At 37.7% G+C, this 24,409-nt stretch overlaps 1 protein-coding gene across 1 annotated transcript in view; it reads left to right on the forward strand.

The window, feature by feature from the left end:
• The window catches only part of HIBADH (3-hydroxyisobutyrate dehydrogenase), a 107,555-nt gene that overhangs the window by 77,445 nt on the left and 5,701 nt on the right, over positions 1-24,409 (forward strand). Inside the window, exons 5-6 of the mRNA XM_032304511.1 lie at positions 15,356-15,489; positions 17,546-17,622. Coding sequence (XP_032160402.1) covers positions 15,356-15,489; positions 17,546-17,622 — 211 coding nt within the window. The remainder of the gene's footprint in view (positions 1-15,355; positions 15,490-17,545; positions 17,623-24,409) is intronic.

Below are 24,409 nucleotides of genomic sequence, written 5' to 3' on the forward strand. Positions count from 1 at the left end.
CTGTATGTTTTCCACAGTGGCTGCACCAATTTATATTCCCACCAACAGTGCATGAGGGTGCCTTTTTCTCCACATCCTCACTAAGACTTATTTCTTATCTTTTTTATGTTAGCCATTCTGACAAGCGTAAGGTGATATCTCATTGTGGTTCTGATTTGCTTTTCCCTGGCGATTAGTGATGTTAAGTATCTCTTTATGGGTCTATTGGCTGTCTGAATGTTGTCTTTGGGAAAATATCTATTCAGGTCCTCTGCCCATTTTCAAATTGGAGTATTTGGGTTTTTTTGGTCTTGAGTTATAGAGGTTTTTTTTGTTTTAAGATTTTATGTATTTATTTGTCAGAGAGAAAAGAGAGAGCAGAAAGCGGGGAGTGGCAGGCAGAGAGGGAGAAGAAGACTCCCCGATGAGCAGGGAGCCCGATGTGGGGACTCAATCCCAGAATCCTCCCAGAATCCTGGGATCATGACCTGAGCCGAAGGCAGATGCTTAACTGACTGAGCTAAACTCAGATATCTTGAGTTGTATAAGTTCTTTACGTATTCTGGATATAATATTTTCTAAACCATACTTTACAGGTTTCTGTGATTTTCCTCATCTTCTGTTTTCATTAACAAATCAGGAAAAATTTTTAATAATTTTTAAAACTTTAAAATTTTTAATAAAATGCTATTCATTATTTTCTATATTATAAAACCTCTTCCACTTCTCTTGTTGCTGGAAATTTCTTCTTCTTCTTCTTCTTCTTTTTTTTTTTTTGTTGTTGCTGGAAATTTCTTACTCTCAGTTTAGTAGATGGTTATTATGCAAAGAGCTCTGGGTCGAGGGGAAGCAAACCTATAATAGAGATCGATGTGATCAAATAAAATGTGTGTGGGGGATGCACAGACAGGCTTACTGGGTACTATGGGGTGGGGGTTGGAAATGACACTTGGCTGAACTTTTGAAGAGTTAGTAATGCCAGCTAAGCAGAGCCTGAGATGGGTGCTGGAGTTGGGAGTAAGTGTGGGTATAGCATACCAGGAAGAGACAGCATGAGCATAGGAAGGCAAGAAAGAGGAAGTTCATCTTTTGTACATGGGGGAAAAAGGAATCATCTGATTTGGCTAGAATGTCAGGTGGTGGGTGTCAGGGGCTGAGAAGTTAATCTAGAAAGGTGAGCTGAGATCAAACTTGGAAGAACCTTGTATGCCATGCTGAGAAACTTGTAATGAGGTAAGTTAGAGATGTTGAAAGATTTCAAGGAGACAGATAAGATGAATTGTTCTCATGGCATTGGTAACAGTTGGGTTCAGGGGAGAGAGTGTGCAGGCAGGGGAAGACCAATTAAGGTGTTAGTATTTTAGGTGAAAGATGAGCAGAGCCATGACTAGAGCCAGTAGCTGGGAATGGAAAGAAAAGTGGAGGAAAAATAAAATATGTTTTGTTAAGTTGGTAGAGTAAATTCATGTTTCGATGTACCTGTTCTGTTCAGAGTGCATGAAAATCATAGAATATAGTAATAGAATATACAAGAAGATAAGTAGGAACATAGTTGTGCTCCCGGATAAGATACATGTCTCCATGGACAAAAACCAGACTGGAAGTACAGTGTATTGAGTGACGCTAAACCATCTGCTAGCTAAGTTCTGGGTCCAGAACTGGGCAATAGTGGGTGGGAGTTCTGTTCTTAGGAAAAAAGTACTCCATGGGAGTGATGGGGACTGGTCCCAGGTACACAGCTGGCAGACCAGGAAGCTCAAATCCCCCACTGACCATTGCCTAGGGCTATAGTTTTTAGCAAGCTTTGAACCTAGGACATGGAAAGACATTACAGTGGTAAGACGAGGCACTGAACTAAGCCATCTGCTGGCTCCCTGACAAGATCTGTGATTCCTAGTATCCCTAAAGAGCAGACACCCCCAACCCCCAGCCAGTGTTAAGAACTGGTCCTAAACTGGGACCTCGGAAACCAAAAAGAGAAAACCGTAAAATCATAGGGAGAAGTGAGCACAGATGGCCAGGGCAAGGCAAGGGCATGGGCATGGGGAGTAAACAAAAAGTTTTCCAGTCACAATGAGTCTGCAAACTGAAATTCTACATACATAAGAAAGAAAATAGACAACAAAATAACTGTACCGAAGGAATTATTAAATGATGTACTAGTACATCTAAGAAGAAAAAATCAGTCTAAGGAGAAAGAGAATATAAGGAACAGTGATGAGCACAGAATGATTTTTTGAAGTCGTTATTAACTTTATTGACAATTTAAAAAACATGTTATTGTGTATGTTTAAAAAGGTTAAACTAGGGGCCCCTGGGTGGCTCAAGTTGGTTGAGCAACTGCCTTCGGCTCAGGTCATGATCCCAGGGTCCTGGGATCGAGCCCCAAATTGGGCTCCCTGCTCAGCGGGCGGCCTGCTTCTCCCCCTCCCTCTGCCTATTTGTGATCTCTCTCTCTCTCTCTGTCAAACAAACAAATAAATAAATAAATAAAATCTTTAAAAAAAGGTAAAACTAAAACTCTGGACAGTAAGATGTATTGTGTTTGGGGGAGTAGAGTGATGTCTCCTGGCTTAATGCATACTAAGGCTCACATCATATTTAAGAGAAAATAGAAATCCTGAAAAACTTCTGATGTTATTAGTTAGTTATATGTGTTTAAAGTTTTAAAGGATTATCATTTAGAAGAATAGAAAAGTAATCGATAGCTAGAAAAAAACCACAGGAAAGTAAAAGAATTTAGAAGACTTTTATCAATACAATAAAAGGCAAGAGAGGAGGGAAAATTTTTTTCAAGGAAAAATGAAAATAAATACAAAATGTGCTAGAAATACGTCTAATCACAATAAATGTAAGCAAATTAAATTTACTTTTCATGAAATTATGATTTAAAAATCTAGCTATCTACTCTTCTTGAGACATGCCCAGTTGTCTTTAAAAAGGAAAAGCTATGTCGAAAGGGAAAGAAAATAACCAACTGAGAAAGTACTAACAGAAAGAGAAATTTCAGACCAGAATCAACAGAAATTAGTAGATTGTGGGTATAGAAAGGTAGGAAGATGTCAGATGACTCTAAGGTAGCATTTCCTGGAGCATAGCCCTAGGGAAAACTAATTCTGAGGATGTTCCTTAAAAAAAGGAATTTTGTGATCAAATAAATTTGAGAAATGGTGTATTTTCCTATCCCCCTCTTGGAAATATTCAGGTTCATATTTGCATATTAAGTTGTTAAATTCTTAGACATTTAACTTTGTTTAGCAAGGTATATCTATTTTATCTGAAAATCTTTAATCAATTTGAGGAACTATTGGGTGGGAATTTGGAAATGACTAAGAAAGCTCTCAAATGGAAAAAAGAGCTTCAGGAACCAAGAATTGACCACATGGTGCTGCTGAAAACACTCTCCTTTTTTCTGTCTTTATTACTTGCTTGTTTCTGCTATGCTTTGCATGTCAACCTCATTATCTTACTGCACACACTCTTCCTGTGAGCCCTCAGCAGCCATAGCTTAGCAACCCAGGGAAGACCTCTCGGTTTTGTTGTATTTGCTTGGCCCCATGGGCTAGTTGCCCTAAGGATGGGATGCCCTCATTGTCCGTGAGTACAGCCCTTTGGCCAGAGTAGCAGGATTTGTTGACAGAAGGAGGATGGGAAAGGTTATTGGCTGGAAACAAAACATGGCTGCCACATAACTGTAAATATCCATTAATACCTTGTGGCAGTCATATTCTTGGGAACTGACCTTGAGAACTGCTGCCCTGGGATTTCTAGTGCTATAGTAGTGTCTTAACTGAGAGAGGACACATAGGAGGAAGAACCAGTTTGGTGTCTGCGTGAGAGAATGGCAAGACAAAAGTTGTTTGAACATGTGGAGCTCATTAGATTGGAAACACTTTGTTTGTTTCGTTTTAGATTGGAAGATTTTTGAGCCTAGAGACTATTAAAATACCATCCTGCCTTGAAGTTGCCTGGCACAGTGCTGTGAACTATAGTAGGAGTTCACTAAAGTTGAAGGGATATATGAATTAGCTGCGATAAATTGATCAATTTCACAAATTAGTAGAATTGGAGATGGGATTCTACTCCACCAAGCTCCAAGCTGTTGGTTTGCACAAAATAATACTGTTAGTGTCAGAACTGGAGCTTGAATGGAGCTCTGCTGTGCCTTCCCTACACTGCTACTCACTCTCCATATGCAGAACTTGGGTCTTCTTACCTAAATGCCTGCTTAGGGTAAAGCCTTTTTCCCATTTGCTTCTGCACAGGGGCTGCCTTTTTGTAGTTGGTCTGCCTTGAATTGAAACATTCTACAATTTATACAAAGGCACCACCATTTCTCATGCCTATAGGGAAAAAGGAAATTAAATAAACGTAGCCTCTTGGCCTAAATCTGGCTTCATAATTAGGCAGAGCAGCAGCCCTCACCTTGCTCCCAATTATTATCTTGGGATTATTGCCTTCTCTAAAATCTTAGAGTCATTTCACTTCACTTTACATCCTCTCATATTTTATATCCCCACCCTTCAGCCCAACCATGCCAAGACTCTAGGTGGCATCTAATTTTTATGAATGTTGGCATATCTATATCTATATCTATATCTATCTGTGGCACATACAACGTGGTGGAACTTCTTTTTTTCCCAACTACCATGTTTGTGGCTGAAGTTTAAATACCAGTTCCTATAGATTTATAATCGTTTGCTTCTTTCTGTAGCCTAAGTTTTTGGCTTAACCAGTTCTTGATTGTAGGTCATTGTGCTTTGGTTAGTCTCTTGCTTTTTTCAACTTTACTCCTCGATGACCTCTTAACAGAACTTGTACATACTGTCTTGGAGGGAGCCACCTGGCCTAGTGAAGTTAAGATAGTGCTGGGAATTGGAGGATCTTAGTTTTACCCATTTGCCTCAACTGTGTACATTTATTTATTTTCTATTAATTGTTATTTTTTATTAATTATTATAAGACTAGGCTTTCCTCAGTTTTCTTTAGACAACTACATATAGGGTTCATAAAAATCATTATATTAAACATTACTAGCATGTTAAAAGTTAATAGCATTTCACTGAAATCCTCTGGGGTTTTAGTGTGTGAGAATCAGAATACCACCAACAAAAAGAAATTTTTTAAATTTTCTTTTAAAATTTATTTTATTTTTAATTGTAAAATATACATAACATAAAAGTTATCATCTTAACCATTTCTGAGTAGACAGTTCAGTTCACTAGAATTTACTACATTCACATTTTTGTGCAACCATTACCACCATCTATCTCCAGAACTCTTTCTATCTTGCAAAACTGAAATTATATGCTCATGAAACAGCAACCCCTTATTCCCCTCTCTGCCAGCCCCTGGAGGGGAGTCGCTGTTTTACTTTCTGTCTTTATGTGAATTTGACTGTCTGGGCACCCCATATAAGTGTAACCATGACAGTGTATTTGTCATTTTGTGACTGGCTTATGTGACTTAGCATGATGTCTTCAAGGTTCATCCATGTTCAGCATGTGTTAGAGTTTCTTTCTTTTTTAAGGTTGAATAATATTCCATCGTGTGTATATATCACATTTTGTTTATCCATTCATACATTGATGGACATTTGAGTTATTCCTACCTTTTGGCTATTGTGAATAATGCCACTATGAAAACTGGTGTATAAATAGCTCCTCAAGATCCTAATTTCAGTTCTTTGGGGGTATATATCCAAAAACGGAATTGCTGGATCTTACAGTGATGCTATTTTTATTTTTTGAGGAGCTGCCATACTGTTTTCCATTGTGGCTGCTTCATTTTTTATTCTAATTGTGCAGTTAGAGTGAACAAGCATTTTGATTTCTCACATTCTAGCCACTGCTTGTTGTATCTATTTTGCTTTATAGTAGCCATCCTCATGGGTATGAGGCTTTGTTTGGTAATGAATTCTGATTCATATATATTGAGCTGGAGTCTAGACTTGAATGACAAGTTGATTGTTGTCTTGGTACTTGACATACTGACGAAGTCACAACGGTTGGCTATGCACATAGTCAGGAGGTAGGGTGTATTAAAGGGTAAGGAGGGAAGGCTGTCTATGAGATGGTGATGTGTGTAGTTTATTGTTTATTTTCAAAAAAGGGGGAAGAAGTACTCCTTTTTGCTATGATTTGTTCTCATGAAACCAGTTGAAGAATTCTCCCCACTTATATTGTCAACATTCAGTAGTTGCCTTTATCACATACTTGGTCTCACAACACTTTGTAAAAGTTTTATTACACAGGTTTTCAGTACTTGAAGTCGACCACAAATATAATGATTTTTTTTTATTGCTTCCTATAGGAGTGTTTTTCTACTTAATAAGGAAATAACAACTGAGATCCAAACCCTGTGTAAACAGCATGTCTTTGACCCGCATGCAAATGTGGCTACTCTTCCTTAATGTTACGTTTTGCAGCATCAGAAATGGTTACAGAACAGTAAGTAACAGCTGAAGGCCTAGAAGGAATGAGAGTGGACCGAGTCCAGCTTCCATTTAGAAGCACCTCTTCTTCAGCTGTGCCCACTCCAAAATTCAAGAGTCCAGATTCTCAAAGGGATTCCTGAGTGGATTCCAGAGACTATAATTCCTCGTTAGCTGAGCGTAGCTTTTTTGCACAGCCTTCTCTTTAGTTTCTTGCTGTCCTCAGTTTACTTTGGTTTGCTATGAGGTTATCATCTTGCCTTTTCTTACTCTTTCTTACTCTCTACTGTCTCTTCTTTTTACCTACCCCCAAAGTTGTAAAGAATATATGTGAACAATCAGTTCTCTGTAAAATAGAGGGCAGGTGATCATCACACTTGTTTTTTTCTCAAGCAGACTGGAGGGGGGGAAAGCCCCAGAGCGGTGTGGAATATGGCAGGAATTGGATTACTCAAAATCTGGCCCTGTTTTTTGCTTTGTGATTGTTAATGCTGAACACAAAGGATGTATAGAAGATAACAGATTCCTATCACAGAAAAATGTTGCAAATTATGCAGCTCCTAAAGAAAGTAAAATAGAAATAAGAAAAGTCTAATAAAGTTGCAAGCATTTAATGAAAGTTTTTTTTTTTGTCTCTCTTTTTTTAAGATTTTATTTATTTATTTGACAGAGATCACAAGTAGGCAGAGAGGCAGGCAGAGAGTCCGATGCGGGACTCAGTCCCAGGACCCTGAGATCATGACCTGAGCCGAAGGCAGAGGCCCAACCCACTGAGCCACCTAGGCACCTGAAAGCTTTTTTTTAAAACTTGGCTTTTAGAAATTAATTTTGAAGTTGAAAGACACATTGTCTACAAGGTGGAGTTTTTAAGATCACAGTCTCCAGTGGCATTAAGTTAACTTTCTCCTTAGACTCCAGACATCAAGCTTTCAGAAGCCTAGACTTAACATTGCACTTCAACACTGGGCACCATCTTCATCTGGGGTGAACGTCAGGGAATTGGTTTTTAAAGTGATTTTTAAAATGAAAGCAAACCATTTTATTCTCTGATTTCCCCATCCTTTAAAAACCCCACTGTGTTTCTGTCTGATGGCTTCCATACTGCACTCACTGGTCCTTCTCAAGCCCGCCCAGCTCCATGTGGAACGTTCTGTTGCTCTTTCAGCATAAGCAGGTCTATTGTGATATTTATCTGAATTCAAACAAGGCTAATTAAAAGAGCTGCTGACAGTTGTTGTGATCTGACTTTGACTGCAGCTTGATGGTCATTATGGGTAAATAATGAACCAGGTCTGCAAATGTAGCAGCTGCCAACTTGGGATAGAAGAACGGCTATTGCTTCCAATTTAAGGATCTATCGACCGCTTCCTTTCTCCCTGCAGATCTTCTGCAGAAAACTAATGTTTTCTGCTGCTGTGTATTGTGGTTTCAGCTGTTTCAGATATAGCCTATAATTTCCTTCTTTAATATTTAACTTAGGACATTATTAGCTTTCAGAGTTAACAACTTTTCTATTTTGAAGAAGTTCGGCTTTGTCCTTATGCATGCTATAACTAGCTAACCAGCTATAGTTTATTTATATGCATTTCATTTGAATTATGCAGGAAATGGCTAGTCGTAGAAGAACAAGGTATAGCTTTATGAAGATGTTTCAGAAGGCTGTCTAGATGTTTTGGTTTTGTTTTTGTTTTTAAGAGATCGATACCTGTCCCTTGGTATTGTTTTCCTAAAGTTAAGAAGACACCTGCTGTTAAACCCCAGGTTCCGGTTTTGTTCACCTCATCAGGGACTTCCGAAATATTTTGATGCAAAAGCTCTATCAGTGCAGAGGAACTTCAGTGATTTATATTAAAATGCAGTATTGAATATATTGTCACTCCATCGTGAGCTTTTCCTTGTCCTATTAGCAAGTGGGGAGGGACAGGTGTATGAAAGGTAAGAGAAAAGGCACACTACATTCATAGATGAATGTCCTTCCCTGCAGATTTCCCACACTTACAAAATATAGCTTCTGGATTTAAAAGTCACATTCTAGACTTTTAACAGCAGCGAGTACTTAACAGCACATCGCTAGCATTTGTTCACCTGCCGCGGAAAAGGCGATCTGCATTATGTAAAGCACGAGGCTGCAGTGCTGCTTTGTGCATAATGCAGCAGAGCTTTGAGATCTTGCTGGGAGGAAATGATCCCAAACATGCCCCTGAAAGACAGGTCTTATTTTGAAAAATAATGATGAAAAATTGCTTATTTCTCCCATGTGTCTGTGTCTGTGTTTATTTCAGGAAAAACTAACTAAACTTTGTTTATCTGACTCTACAGTAGTGTCGAGAGTGTTTTTGCTTTTCTCTTTCCAGCACAGATAATGCCAGAAGTAGTGTTAACAAGGGGTTATGTTATGCTGGCTTATGTTAAACCAGATCACCCCCTAACATGTGCAGAGCCATTCATCTGTGTCACCAAAACCCAAGAGAACATCTGACATGGACTCTGAAACAGAAACAGTGATCACTTACAAATCAAACATGGCACGCTCTAAACTGATTGTGCACGGCAATCTTTTCTAGAAAGGACAACTAATTGAACATGATAAAGTGTAAAGTTAATTAACACCCTTAAATTTGTTGATTACTTTCACGGGATTATATTGTTCGATGAGTAGCAGCTTTCTGTCCCAGCTGTCGCCTGTTTCAGTGAATGTCCCCGGTAAACAATAGAGACACCATAACAAGTCGTAAATGGTCCCTGTGACAGCAGCCCCTTGTGAGGCTGCATCTGTAGAAAATGATTAGAACAATTGCATTTTAAAGATGGCTCACATTGCAGCCCAAGTCCCATTGGTCCTCTTCTTGATCTCTTTTGATGGCAGACTGGTTAAAACATTTAAGTTCTTTTGAGTAAATTAAGTGATTTACTGCGTTTTGCTATATATCAGTGAGAGTGCTTTGGTGGCAAGATTTTTTACAGTACCAAAGATAAATACAATTTGATTGTACTTTCTAGATTTCAGTCTCTTCTCTCTCTGGATTTGAAGGCCTCTTTTTGATAGTCCTAGGATTAAAAATGATCTCCTTATTTGTGACTTGTAAATGGTTATTCTGAGTTATCAGCACTTGCATAATGGATTTTCTGTCATAACCCTTGGTTCAGCTTCTTAGTAAGGCTAAATTCCAAATTTCAGTTCTGTGCTGCTCTTAGGCCATAGACCTTGAGATACTCAGGCTGCGTAAGTTTACTTGTTATATTTAATTTTTTTATAACATTTGTGTGATAACCATGTAAAATACCTTTCCAAAGTATTCTTACATTTGAGCTTCAGAGTGTGTATGACAAGTGATTTTATCACTGTCTTCAGAGGGAGGAACCAAACTTATCCAAGTGGGGTGACCTTGAATTGTGACCTTACTTCAGGTGTCTTAACTCAGATTACATGTTCTTCATTTTTTGGTGTCTTCATGATAACGTCTCTGTACATACGCATTTTTGCTTTCGTGTGTATATGCAACGATAAGTGAACATGCTATTACCTTTAAAATAATCCTACTCCGAAGTTGAGCTTTTTTGATAAGCTAGGAAACACTGTCTTACTTAGTATTCTTGGTTATTTTAGTAACCATTGATTTCTTCTCTGCTCACCTCCTAAAAAGACAATGAACATTTATCACACACATGTTATATGCTAGGTGCTGAGATTCAAACAGCTCTTGCCCATAAAGATCCTTATAAGACACACCAGAAAAATCATTGATTAGAGTAGTGTAAGTGCTTTATTACAGATACCACTGGGAACGTTATAAAGATAGAGAAAGGGGATTATGGTCGTGAATTGCTTCTTAGAGTTGACTTGAGTTGAGCATTGGAAGATAATTGGGAGTATGCCAGGCAAAGAGGGCCAGGGAATTTCATACAAGGGAGTTGCCCAGGAAAGGCATGGATACATTAAAAAAAAAAAAATCACTACACATACCAGCTACTGTAAATAGTTAGGTATATCTAGCATGGTGTTTTTTGTTCCAGGGAATAGATGAGAAAACCAGAGAAGTGGCTAGAGCCCATTGACAAAAGTAAAACTTAAAAAATCAGAAGCCATTTTAGGAGAAAAAAAAAGAAAGTTCATTGTTTCCTATGACTCAAGACCAAAGGGAAGAGTGAGTTGTGTAATTCTTTTTGGTGAACATAAATGCACAAGTACTTCAGAAAGAATAACTTTTACTTAATAGAAGACAGTAGTGTGGGATGCCTCGGTGGCCCAGGCAGTTAAGTGTCCGACTCTTGATCTTAGCTCAGGTCATGATCTCTGGGTTGTGAGATCAAGCGCTCCATCAGGCTCCCCACCGGACCTGGAGCCTGCTTGGGATTCTCTCACTCCTTCTGCCGCTGTCCCCTGCTTGAGCATGTGCTCTCTCTCTCTTAAAAAAAAAAAAAAGAAGAGGAAGAAGAAGAAAGAAAACAATAATGAGACGCTATGTACAAATACTGAGTAATAGTGAATAATGTCTTCAGCTGCTAGTTATGTTCATGTTGACACATAATTTGAAACTTAAGCCTGTTTTGGTTTTTAAAACAAATAAAACTGCCAAAGATTGAGACACAGATAAACATAAACTATTGGACTGAGATGATTATTGTTAATGTTGATCTGTATTGTGGGTAGGCTGAATTAGAAACATATATAAAACAAGAATTGAATTACCTTGAAAAAATTACCTCTGCTTTTGATACAAAAATATGATGAACATTTTCTATTTGATTTACCATCTCCCTCATAAAGTAACCATGAGAATTTTTAAACCGTGTAACTCAATTTAAGGAAGAACTCCATTTCCCTTGAGGCTGCTTTATTCCACTCCCAAACAGTGTTTGCCAGGACCTCTAAGATACTCAGACCCATATTTAAAATTCATTGTGAAATCTTATGGTTTCATTGTATTTGTTCTTAATCCTGATCCTCAGTTTTCTGTTTTTTGTCTAATAAGCAAACTTGAGTCTGTTGTGAAGAGAAATAGGGTTTTGTGTGTATTTAGATAATAGGCAGAACTCAGTGTCCATATGTAAAACATACAAAATCATTTGCTCAGTTCATGTTGTTTTAAACTGCTCTGAACATGGTCTGCAAATAGATTGAGAATACCTGTATTCTTTTTATTTTATTTATTTTATTTTTTTAAAGAAAGGGGGAGGTAACCTTTTTCTTTTCTTTTAGATTTTATTTATTTATTTGAGACAGAGAGCACAACTGGGGAGGAGGATCAGAGGGAGAGGGAGAAGCAGGCTCTCCACTGAGCAGGGAGCCTGATGCAGGGCTTAATCCCAGGACCCTGGGATCATGACCTGAGCTGAAGGCAGATGCTCAAGCAACTGAGCTACCCAGGCGCCCCCAGAATACCTATATTCTTGTCAGAGTTTTCAAAGCTTACCCGCAGTTGATGGCAAGACCATTACTCTTTGAGAACAGTATTTCTTTTTTCACCCTTTCTCTTCCGGAGAACTCATTAGCCTTTCAATGATGGAGGTAAACAAATGGGAGGAAAGAGGGAATCAGGTTTTGGTGGCTGCTGTCCTCATCCATGACACTTGGTACATGATGCTACCTTTTGGCCTTTACTTCTGAGTAGGTGGTATGTGTCTCTTTTCCCTAACTGTATTTTATACCTTTTGAGGGCAAAGACTGTGTTTTATACCTACTATGACCTTTAATTTGGACCTTTTGGAATAGTTGTATTTTAAATATTCTCCCATGCACAAGGATGGAGCAAATTGCTAAAGGCACTGAACAGATAATTGCTGATGATATTTTTCCTCTTTGAACCTCCAGATGACCATATGCAGACCTCTCCTGTAGTATGCATCTGTCTTTTACTCTTTACAGTTGTTTGCCTTCTCTCTTCTCCCATCTCCATATACATGTGCACACGCACTTCCACCACCACAAAGACTAGGTTTCAAACTCCTTGAGGACAAGGATATTTCTTCTCCCAGGGTTAAGAACCACTGACAGATGGCTCTCCAGTGGTCAAATTTTTTATGTCCACCATAAATAGGAGTGGAAGGAAAGAAAGAAGGAAGGCAGTTTAGGTAATGGAGGCTTCTTGTGATATCTTTGACAGAAAGAAAGAGGCTGACTTTGAGACTTGGATTAGATTTAAAGTGTTTCTCCCCGCCAAGGTTGATTGAAATTGAAGTAGATTCCAGGAGAAGTGGTAGGTGGCTGTCCTTTTAAAAACAGGATGGTCCAGCCACCTACTTTGTATGGTTTGGACATTTGCCTTTTCATTTGTACAAATGCGTTCAGTTTTTCTGATTCTGTGGTCATGGGAGAGAAGCACTGGAGTTGTAAATGCTGTAATACAATTAAGTACAGGATATATTTTGATTTTGTATATCAGTTACTAAAATGTAAAGTTAAAATACTCCCAATATTCTGGCAACTGTATAAGTGTGTAGTCTGTTTTTTGTTTTGGGAAATAGACTTGAATTAAAGTGGCATGACAGTATAATAAATGCATTATTTATTACTGATAGAATCCAAAATCTGTACAGGATCTTCTGTAATCTATAGGATGTCTTTTTTTTTTTTTTTAAGATTTATTTATTTATTTAATAGAGAAAGCTGAGCAGAGAGTCCGATGTGGGGCTCGATCCCAGGACCCCAAGATCACGACTCGAGCCAAAGGCAGAGGCTTAACCCACTGAGCCACCCAGGAGCCCCTCTATAGGATGTCTTACATAGCTTTAGAGTTCCACCTTCCTAGATAGTATTTCCTAAGCTCAAAATGGTTACATTTATTTTAGGATTACTTAGATCTTAATTTTGCCTTTGCAGTGGGACTAGGCTTCATAGAGTCACACATTTAGAGGAATGTGTATGGAAGACAGGATTTGGTCCTGAAGAATTCCAAACCTTTAGAATTACCCAGTTTAGTAGGCCCTGACATTGGATCGTGGGATATGAAAAAGTCCTAATAATGATGCCACCACCTTGAGAGAAGGAGTGTGGAAGTACCACAGACCTCTGACTTAAAAAATGAGTTGTTTCTTTTGTGGTCTCTTGCTTAAGTAACTTATTTCTTCTTTTTGAAGTATGTGTTTGAACAAGTGAGAAAGTATACCTGTCAAAAGATTAACCAGCTGAGAACCATCGTCAGCATTAATTTTCCTTTAATAAATGACTCTCTGAAGCTATTTAGTAATCTGTAATCTAGATACAAAGCTATGACCTATGATGGATAGTGCTGGATTTGTTTGTAAGCTTTGACTTAAATTGTCTACTTAATTCCTAGGTCAGAGCAACAGGATTAGGACTAAGGGTGGTTATGTGGTTTGAATAAAAATGGGTATAGAAATTGAGCAAAAGAATTGGAAAATAGTAATGATGATCTACCATCTTAGTGAAGTAAATTAGAAACTAACAAAGTGATAGTCACTTAAACTTCAACATTATAGAATGTTCAAAGAACACAAACTGGCTAATTAAAAGCATTTGTTATAATTGGGTTTTGTACATAACCATTTCCAAAGTGTGTCTGAAAATATTGTGAAATGTAATTTAACCTTATGCGTGAGCATCTCAGGCTTTCATAACACATGGACACTCCCTTTTCCACAATTATTTGGCTAACATAATGCTGACCTCTTTTGCTTTTAATAATTAGTTAAAATAGCATGAACTGTAAAGTGGAAAAGGCTGCTTGGCTTGGCAATAGCAAAATATTCACAATTTCAGTGAAATATGGATCTCTCCACTTGGGCTTTTTATATATAAACTATGTATTTCATTGAATAAATTAAATTAAAAAAGTAGGCCATTACTTGCAGTTGTCTGTTCTAATGGCCAGGTTTGATACATGGCACAGACAATTACGATTTCTTTATTCCTAGCTGTACTATAAAATAAAGTGTAAAGGCAAAAATCATACTAATACAGCTCTCCCACATGCTTTCCTGGTTTTGATCAACAAAATCTAACTTGAAAATTATGAATTAAAATTTCTCTAATATTAAAAACAATAATAATACTCTTGGTTTTATTTAGAGTTAATAACAATTTAGATGAATGAAGCTTCCCCTCCTTTTTTAAGGATATGCCTAAGACAGGTTTTGTGTGCTAACCAATCATTTCAATCAATGAATATGCATCAGACCTTTGTTAAGAGCTGTGAAGGAGTAGCCAGACCAAAGCTCATTTCTTCTTCCTGCTCATAGCACTAGGAAGAATTGCCCAAAAGGCATATAGGAGGAAGGAAAAGAAAAATCATATAATATTGATTGGAAAATGCACATCAGAATAATCAGTCTAAATAAGCAACTGTTTTCTTTACCTTGAAAAGGACTCTTGCCAGGGGAAAGAGCCAGGTCTTCCACTTTGTAGATATCATCTGCAAATGGTACACGGAGAGCAAGCAAATGGACCGGAGACCCCCAAATCCAGACTTAGGCAGCAGACCCCTCTGGCTGTTCTTGTACTGGTCAGGGCACAAGTTACCTTTTTCATATACTTTCTGTTACTGGATAGATTTCTTAGAATAATAGGTGCATGTGAATTAATGCATATTTTAGTTTCCCATATTACTCATGCCATGAACTGAGAATAAGAGTTTGAATCTGTATGTCCCTTTTGGTTTAGGATTAAACTCCATGCTACTTAATTTTCAAAATATTCTAGAAGAGGGGCACCTGGCTGGCTCAGTCTGTAAGCGTGACTCTTGGTCTTGGGGTCATAAGTTCAAGCCCCATGTTGGGTGTAGCGCTTCCTTAAAAATACACACACACACACACACACACACATTCCAGGAGCGATTTAGACTATCTTTTACATGCCTGACATAAATACAGTTTGGAGGCAAGATATTTTTATTTGTTTTGAGATTTTCTGTAATTTTATTATCTACTTAAACACTTGAAGAAATGTGTCCTTTTGTTCTATCCCTTTACCCCCAAACCATTCAGGTGTGGGAGCTGCTCGGTCTGGGAACCTCACATTTATGGTGGGAGGAGTCGAAGATGAATTTGCTGCTGCCCAGGAGTTGCTGGGGTGCATGGGCTCCAATGTGGTGTATTGTGGAGCTGTTGGGACCGGGCAGGTAACATCTTTACATTAATGACACTGACTTGATGATATAGAATTGGCTAATGTTTATTTCTCTTTCCTGACCACATTCTTATTCCTCTCAACTCTGTTCAATCTGTGGATTCCTTGCTGAGAGTTTTTGTTTTGTTTTGTTTGTTTTTGAAAGAGAGAGAGAGTGCGCATGGGGTTGGGGTTGGGTACAGGCAGAGGAAGAAGAGGAGAGAGAGAATCCCAAGCCCATGCCCAGTGTGGAGTCCAACTCCAGGCCAGATCCCACGATCCCAAGACCCTGGCCTGAGCCAAAATCAGGAGTCAGATACTTAACCGACTGAGCCATCCTGGTGCCCCCTTTTTTGCTCAGATTTTCTTAAATTAATTTGGAATAAATTAGTTTTCCATCATTCCTATTGGACTTAAGCAGACATCAGCCAATTAACTATTTAAAAAGATGTTGAAAGTTCCATCATTCAGATTCTGATGTATCATCCTAGTGACCACAGAAATCATTCTTAAAACTGCTTCCATTTGAAGTGCACATGGAATCCGAGTCGCTGTTATCCTCCATCTAATTATTTTCTAAGCTCTGTCTGTAATACAGTCAGGAAGAAATAACCTACGCACTTTAATTTTTTTCTTGAAAAGCAAATAATTTTCCTTTAGAAATATATCAATTCTCTAATCAGATAGAGGTGAATGACAACACTGAACTCTGAAATCAAACTAGCTGTCCGCCTCTCCAAAACACATGCTCTCACTAGATCTCCCCTCATCTTAATCCTTGGTCCTGGTCACTGGCACCCTCCTTATCTTACTCAAGACTTTGGTATTATTTCAGATATACCTATTGTCTCCATTCTCTTGTCCAGTTGCCAAGTTCTGCTGATTTTTGCTTCAGTGTCTCTCGTTGTTAACAGTCTTCTCTATTCCTCACATTAACTGGTCCAGTTTCTCATTAGCTCTGTGTACTGCTCAGAAACTGTGGATGCCGGGTTTACTGCTCTGCCCGACACTGTAACCGAGACCAACTCCATTAAGATGTTTGTATACATAGACATCCCCATTCTGAAACTTTGAATAGATGCCTATTTTCTGTCAGGTCAAATTTTAACTCTCCACCCTCGCTTTCATGGCTCTTACCCCAGTCTTAACTATTAAATTTCTCACCATTCCTTAAAACATATGTACATGAGTCACTTTTCTTACTGCTCTCAGGAACATCCCATGCTCTGATATATTTAATCCCTCTTACATATTTGTCTTTTTCTTTGCTCTCCTCCTTTCTCTCTCTTGCCTATTTAGATTCCTGCCTGGCCTTCTAAGAGATGGGTTTCAGCTCCATTTCCTCTCTGCTTCTGCCCTCAGTGATCTTGGAGTTTCTACTGTCTCTGTCTTATAGCCATACAATTTTCCACTCAGTTGTTTTTGTTCGTGTGTTTGTTGCCTTTATCTTTATTGTGTTAACTCCGTTGCCCCAATTAGAATGTCAGCCCCCTTCCATAAAGAGCACTTGTGCTTGGGATTTTGTGTATAACATGATGGCTAGAGCTAACACTGCTGTATGATGTATATAAAAGTTGTTAAGAGTAAATTCTAAGAGTTCTCACCACAAGGAAAAAAATATATATGTACATGTATTTTTTTGTATCTGTATGAGATGATGGATGTTAACTAAATTTATGGTAACCATTGCATGATGTGTGTCAGATCGTTATGCTGGACAACCTAAAGTTACACAGTGCTATATGTCAACTCTATCTCAATGAAACTGGTAAAAAAAGAGCAGTCATGCCACATAGATCGATCGATCGGTATGCCTTATAGTCAGAGCCCACAGGAGGTGCTTGGTCACCACAGTGGGGTTCTGACCCAGTGGAAGGGTCTGCTCCCAGATGACCTGGTAAGCTCAGAAGGAAGCATGTGGCACCATGTTCCTTTGCCCATTTGAGAGGATCAACAGTTAAATCCTCTGACTTTTAGAAAGAAACCTGGAGAGTTGGGTAAAGAACAACTTCCTGTGAGCTATGACTTGAAAATAAAAGGTATTTAATATGTACTCCATTTATTTTCAGGCTGCAAAGATCTGCAACAACATGCTGTTAGCTATTAGTATGATTGGAACTGCTGAAGCTATGAATCTTGGAATCAGGTTTGTTGACTATATATTTTCATGTACTAACAATTTTTATGAGCTTCCCTATTTGATTTTCTGATGTTGAAAAAAAAGTTCATGAGAGATAAATGAGTTGATCCAGGAACATTATGAAAGTACTTCATTATTGAACTTTAATAGACTTTGCTTATTTGACGACCAATAGGACCCTGGAGAGCATGAATACTCTGCCATAGCCATAAAATGTATTGTGCTGTATGTTCGAAGTTACATTATCCCTTTTATATGGGAGCTCCATTTCTGCTATTGTATTGAAATACAAGAAACACTTTTACTATAAAATTTAAGCGCACTTTGGCAGTGTAGGACAAATTTGTATAAAACAGCATTTTAATGTATAGTCAGTTCAAGTGTTATCCTACCACATGACTGGTTTTATGTATCTACTTTAAGTATAGTCTCCAAAATCTACATTAAAAGGGCCCTCGGCTTTTTAGTCTTGGGACAAACTGGATGGCAGTCATAGAGCTGCAGCTCATGTGCATAATTCTTTCATTTTAACTTGCTTGTGGTTTTGTTACTTTACCTTAAGGACCTATCTTTCCTTAAAATAAATTGGCATTTATACTTTGCTTAAAGTGATTCAGGAATTTTGTTCTCCTGTGATGATCATCATCCTTTAGAATGCTTAAGGTTAATGTCTTAATTTTAGCCTTTAATCTTTTGGGTTAGGAATGTTACATATGATTAATCACCTAATTAATTTTTTGAATGTTTTGTATTTCATGAAAATAAATTTACGTTTCTTACTTTAGAAAATGCTTAATTAGGCAGATGCTTTATTCAGGTGTTTTCTTCACACTTCCCCCGGCTGCTTACCAGATATATCACAAATCAGAATAGTGTTTCATATCACAGCTTTTGATAAAAGCAATAAAAAGAGCCAAAGTGCTTGAGATATTTTTTAAAACACAGTAATGGATTCACATTTCCTCTTAATTACCATATCAAGATGCCGTTGTTTATTGAATTGCCCTTGTCTCAGATGTTAAACTATCTTGACCTATTAAGTTGTCATGTTGTAATTGAGATAAAAGAGGAATTTGCTTTGCATCAGTGCTAATTGGTTTATCAATATCCTGTACCATTTACATTTTAAAATTGAATGTCTGTAAGATGGTAAAGCATATCTGTACAAAGCCGTAATAAAACTGGTAGTATACAGGGAACTGTTCAGAGTGGTGTGTACTGTAGCCAGTTTTAGGCTATGGGTCACTTCCTCATAAGTGAGAAACTTGTTACCAGTAACTTGTTTTCATGTCTGTCCTCTAGACTAATTTCATGAAAGAGGAATATGTAAACTTCTGGAACCAAAACTGCATACAAAATTAATTGGTGTTGACAATAGGATTAGAGTGTTAGGATGCATATGCATTTTCAGAATTTTATCTTCATTCTTCTGGGTATAAATGAATAATAAAAAGGCAAAAGCATAGATCACCTAGGCTATGCTCTACTGAAATTTCCCTCTTTATCTTTGCCAGTTTGTTTTATATCCTGCTTCTTACTCTGAGCATCACTGGATCAGGGTATTCCTGAGGCACAATGATACATCCTCTGGTCTTCCTCAGATAATGTTCCTAGCAAAATTCTTATTAGATGGTCACTTGCTATTCTAAAATGAAATTTTTGTATGGTTAGTGCTTATAGAAGTCTAACTCCAAACACCAGGTAATAAAGAATAGTATGAAAGTCACTTGAATCAAATGAATTGAATAAATGTGTACAATGAAATATATACATTGGCTATTACAGTGAATTGTGATTACAAAGAGAAAATGAAAAGTGATAAAATTCCAAATAGAAATGTTAAGAGCAAAAGCAACAATAGATTTTCCTTTATAATTGACCTTAATACACTGTGATAAAAACAGTGTTTAGAAAGATGAACCTTTTAATGTTTAATTTTTTGGAAACTATACATACATTAATTATGTATATATCTATATTTAAATATCTTTCTATATACACACACATATATATTTATATAAATTTGTACCAGTATATATTTATATATTTACATATACTACACATAAAGAACGGACACAAATTAGGAACTCCCTAGTTTTACTTAACTGTTAAAATAATTTGTAAGTTTCTGGTGCTTCCGGTTATACTAATGGGTTGCTTATTTTCATAACATTAGGATTTTATCAGTTTGTCTTACAAAGACTTTCCGTGGGTTGAAAGTCCTAAAAATGATGGCTTCTGCTATTGTCTTTGCTCGGTGGTTTACAGACATGGTTTAAAATGACAGGATTGTTTTCTAATAGAGTATAGAGAGTGGCCACGATTTATTGAGCTTTGCAAGGTGAAAGAGAAAATTGGCATCAGCAAACATAAATTCCCAAGTAGTAAATTCCCACAAAGTAGTATAGCATCCAAGTGGCTCAGCCACATTTATATTCTGTTCACTCTGAAGTGAAATTTTTTTAGAACATTAATGTCAACATTTACAAATTGAGTCACCTAATCCTATGAAGTGATCATTTCTGATTAACTTCATCCTCATAAGTCAGCATTTTTCCTAGAATGCTGTTTCCCATTTTTTTAAAAAAACTGGAAGAATAAAATCTTATAGTTTAAAACTCTTATTGACCCTATGATCTTTTACAGTGATTCTTTATGGATGTTAGTGAAATTTTTAAAATGCTATAAAAAAAAGTGAAGTATAAAAAATATGGGTATACAACATATTTTGAGAATCTTTTTTATTGGAGCTTTCTACCTTCCAGTTGGGTTCTAGTTGGAACTTAGAATGTTAGTTTTCTGACACCAAAGGTGACCTGCTTGCATTAGAGAAGTTTTGTTCCTGTGCATCAGGAAGGAAGAATTGTGATAATGGAGGGTTTGTTATTGTGTTTTTATTTTTGCTCCACTGGAACTGACTTTTTGTTTTTCTCTTTATTCGATATTAGTGGTGTAGCAGGCTATTTGCATTACTAACCAGGGCCCAGGCCCCTCTAGCAACAACCACATTGTCTTCTTCCCACGTTAAAGGAAACTTAAAACACTTGAACTTCTGGAAGGCTGTTCAAGATGAGAACTTTCCCACAAGCATAATTTTAGTTTCTTGACTACTGCCCTTTGGATGCTGTTAGGTTTTCATTTAGGTGATGATGACCGGAAGCCTCTTAATTGTATACCTAATACATACGCAGTGGATACCAAGTGGCAAAAGGTTCATAATAAAAGTTTGACCGAGTTTCTTAATAAACTGACAAAACACCATCGTATTGGCTTATTGACTATTAAGTTCACTACCTGTATAATGCCATGAGACTCGGGATGGTGGGATTTTGGGTGTCTGTCCATACCTGCATCCCAGCTCCGCTACAGACTTAAGCTTTCTCATCTATAAAATGACAAAAATAATAGTACCTAGCTACAGGGTTGTTGCTAAGATTAAATGAGTTGATCCATGTAAATCTTTGAAAGCAGTTCCTGGTGCATTATCATGCTCTATGTGATAGATATCGATGTGATTGTTGGCGGTGCTGGTGGTTAGTGTTTGAATTGAGTTTTACTTTTAAAGTAGTTTCTTCATAGCACTTTCCACCAGCTGGTGTGTCTATTTGTGTGTTTATTTATTGCTTGTCTCCCCAACTAGAATGCATGCTCCCTGAAAGGGGTTGGTTTTATCTGCTCATTGCTGCATCTTAAGGACATACCTAGCACATAGTACGTCCTTAGTGAAGGTTTGTCACATGGATGAAAAGGGAAGAGATAGAGAAGGGAGGCACTTCTCTTGCCTCAGGTGAGCGTGACCTCTGTGTATGTGTCTCAATGTGCTCATTCCTGGAAGGCAGACACAGCCTCTTCTTAGCTTCTTTACTCTGTCTCCTTGGCTCCAAGCACAGTGCCTGCACATGGCAGATCCTGTAAACAATGATGAGTAAGTGAATGATTGATTAAAACTGACATAGTCTTAAGTATTTCATTTCCAGATCTGTTTCTGTGATACAAACATCTCAGTTTAGTGACATAATTTGTTTTGTTCTTCCATAAAACCAGACACCATAGATACTTCTAGAGAATAAAAGGTCAACAAACTTTTTTGGTCCTTTTTAAAAGCCTCGGTTACATGAAGGCAAACATTTGGATTCTCTTTAAAAATATTTTTTTTTTACAGTGTATGCATCATTTTTACTTCTCTCAAAAGTTCATTTAGAATTCTTGTGATTTAAAGGTGAGTAGATTTGACACAGTGACGTTTGTTTGAGTTGCATTATATATGCGGTCAGAGCAATGAATTCATTCTCTGTTTATATCAGAGAACATTCCAGCAATTGTAAAGCCACATGCATGCACGCGCACACTCTCGAACCACATCCAGTGGCAAGTTATTATGGGGACTGACAGACTGTCATCCTTTTGATGGCTTGAGCTGTATATCTCCTGAACAGCAATGGGGCTCTTATGCAGAAAGTATCATATGTTCCCAGCCAATTTACAGGGAAACAGCAATAACATTTTATCATGGTTGAGAGCCCAGTAGCTGCTTCCTATTAAACTTGCCCTTTCAGATACCTGTCTTGGATTAATTTGTTGATTTCAAATGGAAACTCAGTCTTCTCCAGTGAAGCATGACGTTCTAGGATAGACTCTCTGAATGACAATTACTGTGTATTCTAGCTGGTTTCAGACCATTACAAGCCTTAGGCACAGTGGAAGACAGAGGACTTCAGTAACTGATTTTAATATTATGTCTAATTTTAACTGTCAGTTATATATGTGCCAGTGAAAGAATCCTCAGAAAGATGAAATGCAAAACACTTCTAACTTGCTCTTTTTAATGATACATTTTGCTGTAGGGTGGTGAGTCGGGGGAGGAAAAGCGGTGAGGGAGCAGCCGGCTCCTAAAGGGGAGTCAGCGCAGTGGGGATGCATCAGATTTGAAAGTGAGCACATAACAACTGCCACCTGGCTTTTTTTGCGTGCCCCTCGGGATGCTTCTAAATAGTACTATGTTCACCAAACAGGGTTCCATAAATCAGTGCCAGTATTTTTCCTTGAACACTCAAGAAAAATGAAATGTAGGGTTTTACAAAGGATAATAAGCTTTGCTCATCATTTTGGTGAGTACTAGAGAGAGAGCATGAACTGCTGTAGCGGGAAATACTGTTGTGAGCTACTGTTGAGTATAACCAGGGAGATTACAAAGAGAGGAGCATCTCTGCTGCTTTAAATATGATGAGCCATTTTGAAAGAAAACCTAAATTCCGAAGCGCCTAAATGATATTTCAAGTGAAAGGGAAGAACCACGTTTTGGGGTCTTAAAAATGTTCCCCACTCATGGAACACAGTAGACATCGACATTCTTGAACAGTGGTGCTTAAAGAATATCTTTGCAGTTAGAGCAGATGAACTCGTTGTTAATATACATGGGGTTTTTTTTAATTAATAATTTTCACATTATTCCCTATGTACATCAGCTTTATCTTTTCCCAAGTTATCTGCTAGAACAGCATACTGATGGCCTCATTTTATTTAAAAGGGGAAAGAAAGCAGCAATAGCAAACTCCGCCAGTAACAAACTTGGATTTTTATAAAAGAATGAATGAACTGTTGGGTTTCTTTCTGGCAGTCCACCATTGAATGGAATGTATGGCAGCCAATTTAGAGTGAATCTTCTCTGTTATAATCCTTAAGAAAACCCACTGTAATAATATGGCCCAGCATATGGATTCACATATGTAGCGTGCCATATATATTCCTTGGACCATGGCTACTTCTCAAAAGCCTGATCATGTAACAGTTGTATTATGTGGTAAATCCATACATATCCTGACCATGAGCCCTAGCCCTTCGCTCTAGCATTGGAAGAATGTTGTACTGGTTATGATACTCACACTGGGAAATAAAGACATAGGTTTCAAACACAGGAAGTAAACAAGAACTTGGGCATGCCAAAATGCGTAATCTGTTTTACATTTTTGTGTGTCTCTTTTCAGCCTTTTTGTTTTGTTTTGTTTTGTTTTGTTTTAAATTCTGGAAGAGATTGGTCCTAAGAGAAAGCAGAAAGCTTTTATGACAATTATCTTATAATGGCTCTTTGTATGAAAGAAAATAATACATTGCTAGGTAGAAAGTTTTATTTGAAACTCGATTCAGTGATACTTAGTCAAACTCTGCTTCCCAAGCTGCATTAAGATACTCAGAATCAAAGTATTACAGCATTTTGATGCTCTTTTTTTCTGGGTCCACATTGAACAGCCGTTGATGCCATCAGCTCAGTGATAGAACAAATGATGTTTCCGCTTGGGCAAGCTTTGTTTTATCAGGATCAGTAACCTTATCAGCAGTTGACCCAGAACTATAATGCATGTCTCTGAATAGATAGCATATGTCACAGCTCTGTGCAGACTTGCTTCATAAGCAGGATCATCTAATGAAGATTTAATAAATAAGGAAAAGTTTGCCGCAAGAAATGTCTTCTTTTATAAGGATAACTTAAGCTCATCTTACGGCACATGGCTCATCTCTTGCATCCATTCTCGTAAAAGCTAAGAGAATAAACATGCATATAAATGCATCCACAAGGACTCCCATGATGCACAGTTTATCTATCATTATTTCTTTCTGAAATATATCATTTGTGAGTGAAGACTAGAATTTAGATGATCACATTGGTTTAAGGTTCTTGTGTGACACATAAATGTAATAGTATCCAAAAGACTAGAAAACCCATGTGTGTGATAAACCAACATCACTTCGGCAATTGTGGGATGTTTCTCCAAAGTAGGATAGTGTGGAGGGTTTT

The sequence above is a fragment of the Mustela erminea genome, chromosome 11 (genome assembly GCF_009829155.1).
Source record: "Mustela erminea isolate mMusErm1 chromosome 11, mMusErm1.Pri, whole genome shotgun sequence".
NCBI lineage: Eukaryota > Metazoa > Chordata > Mammalia > Carnivora > Mustelidae > Mustela > Mustela erminea.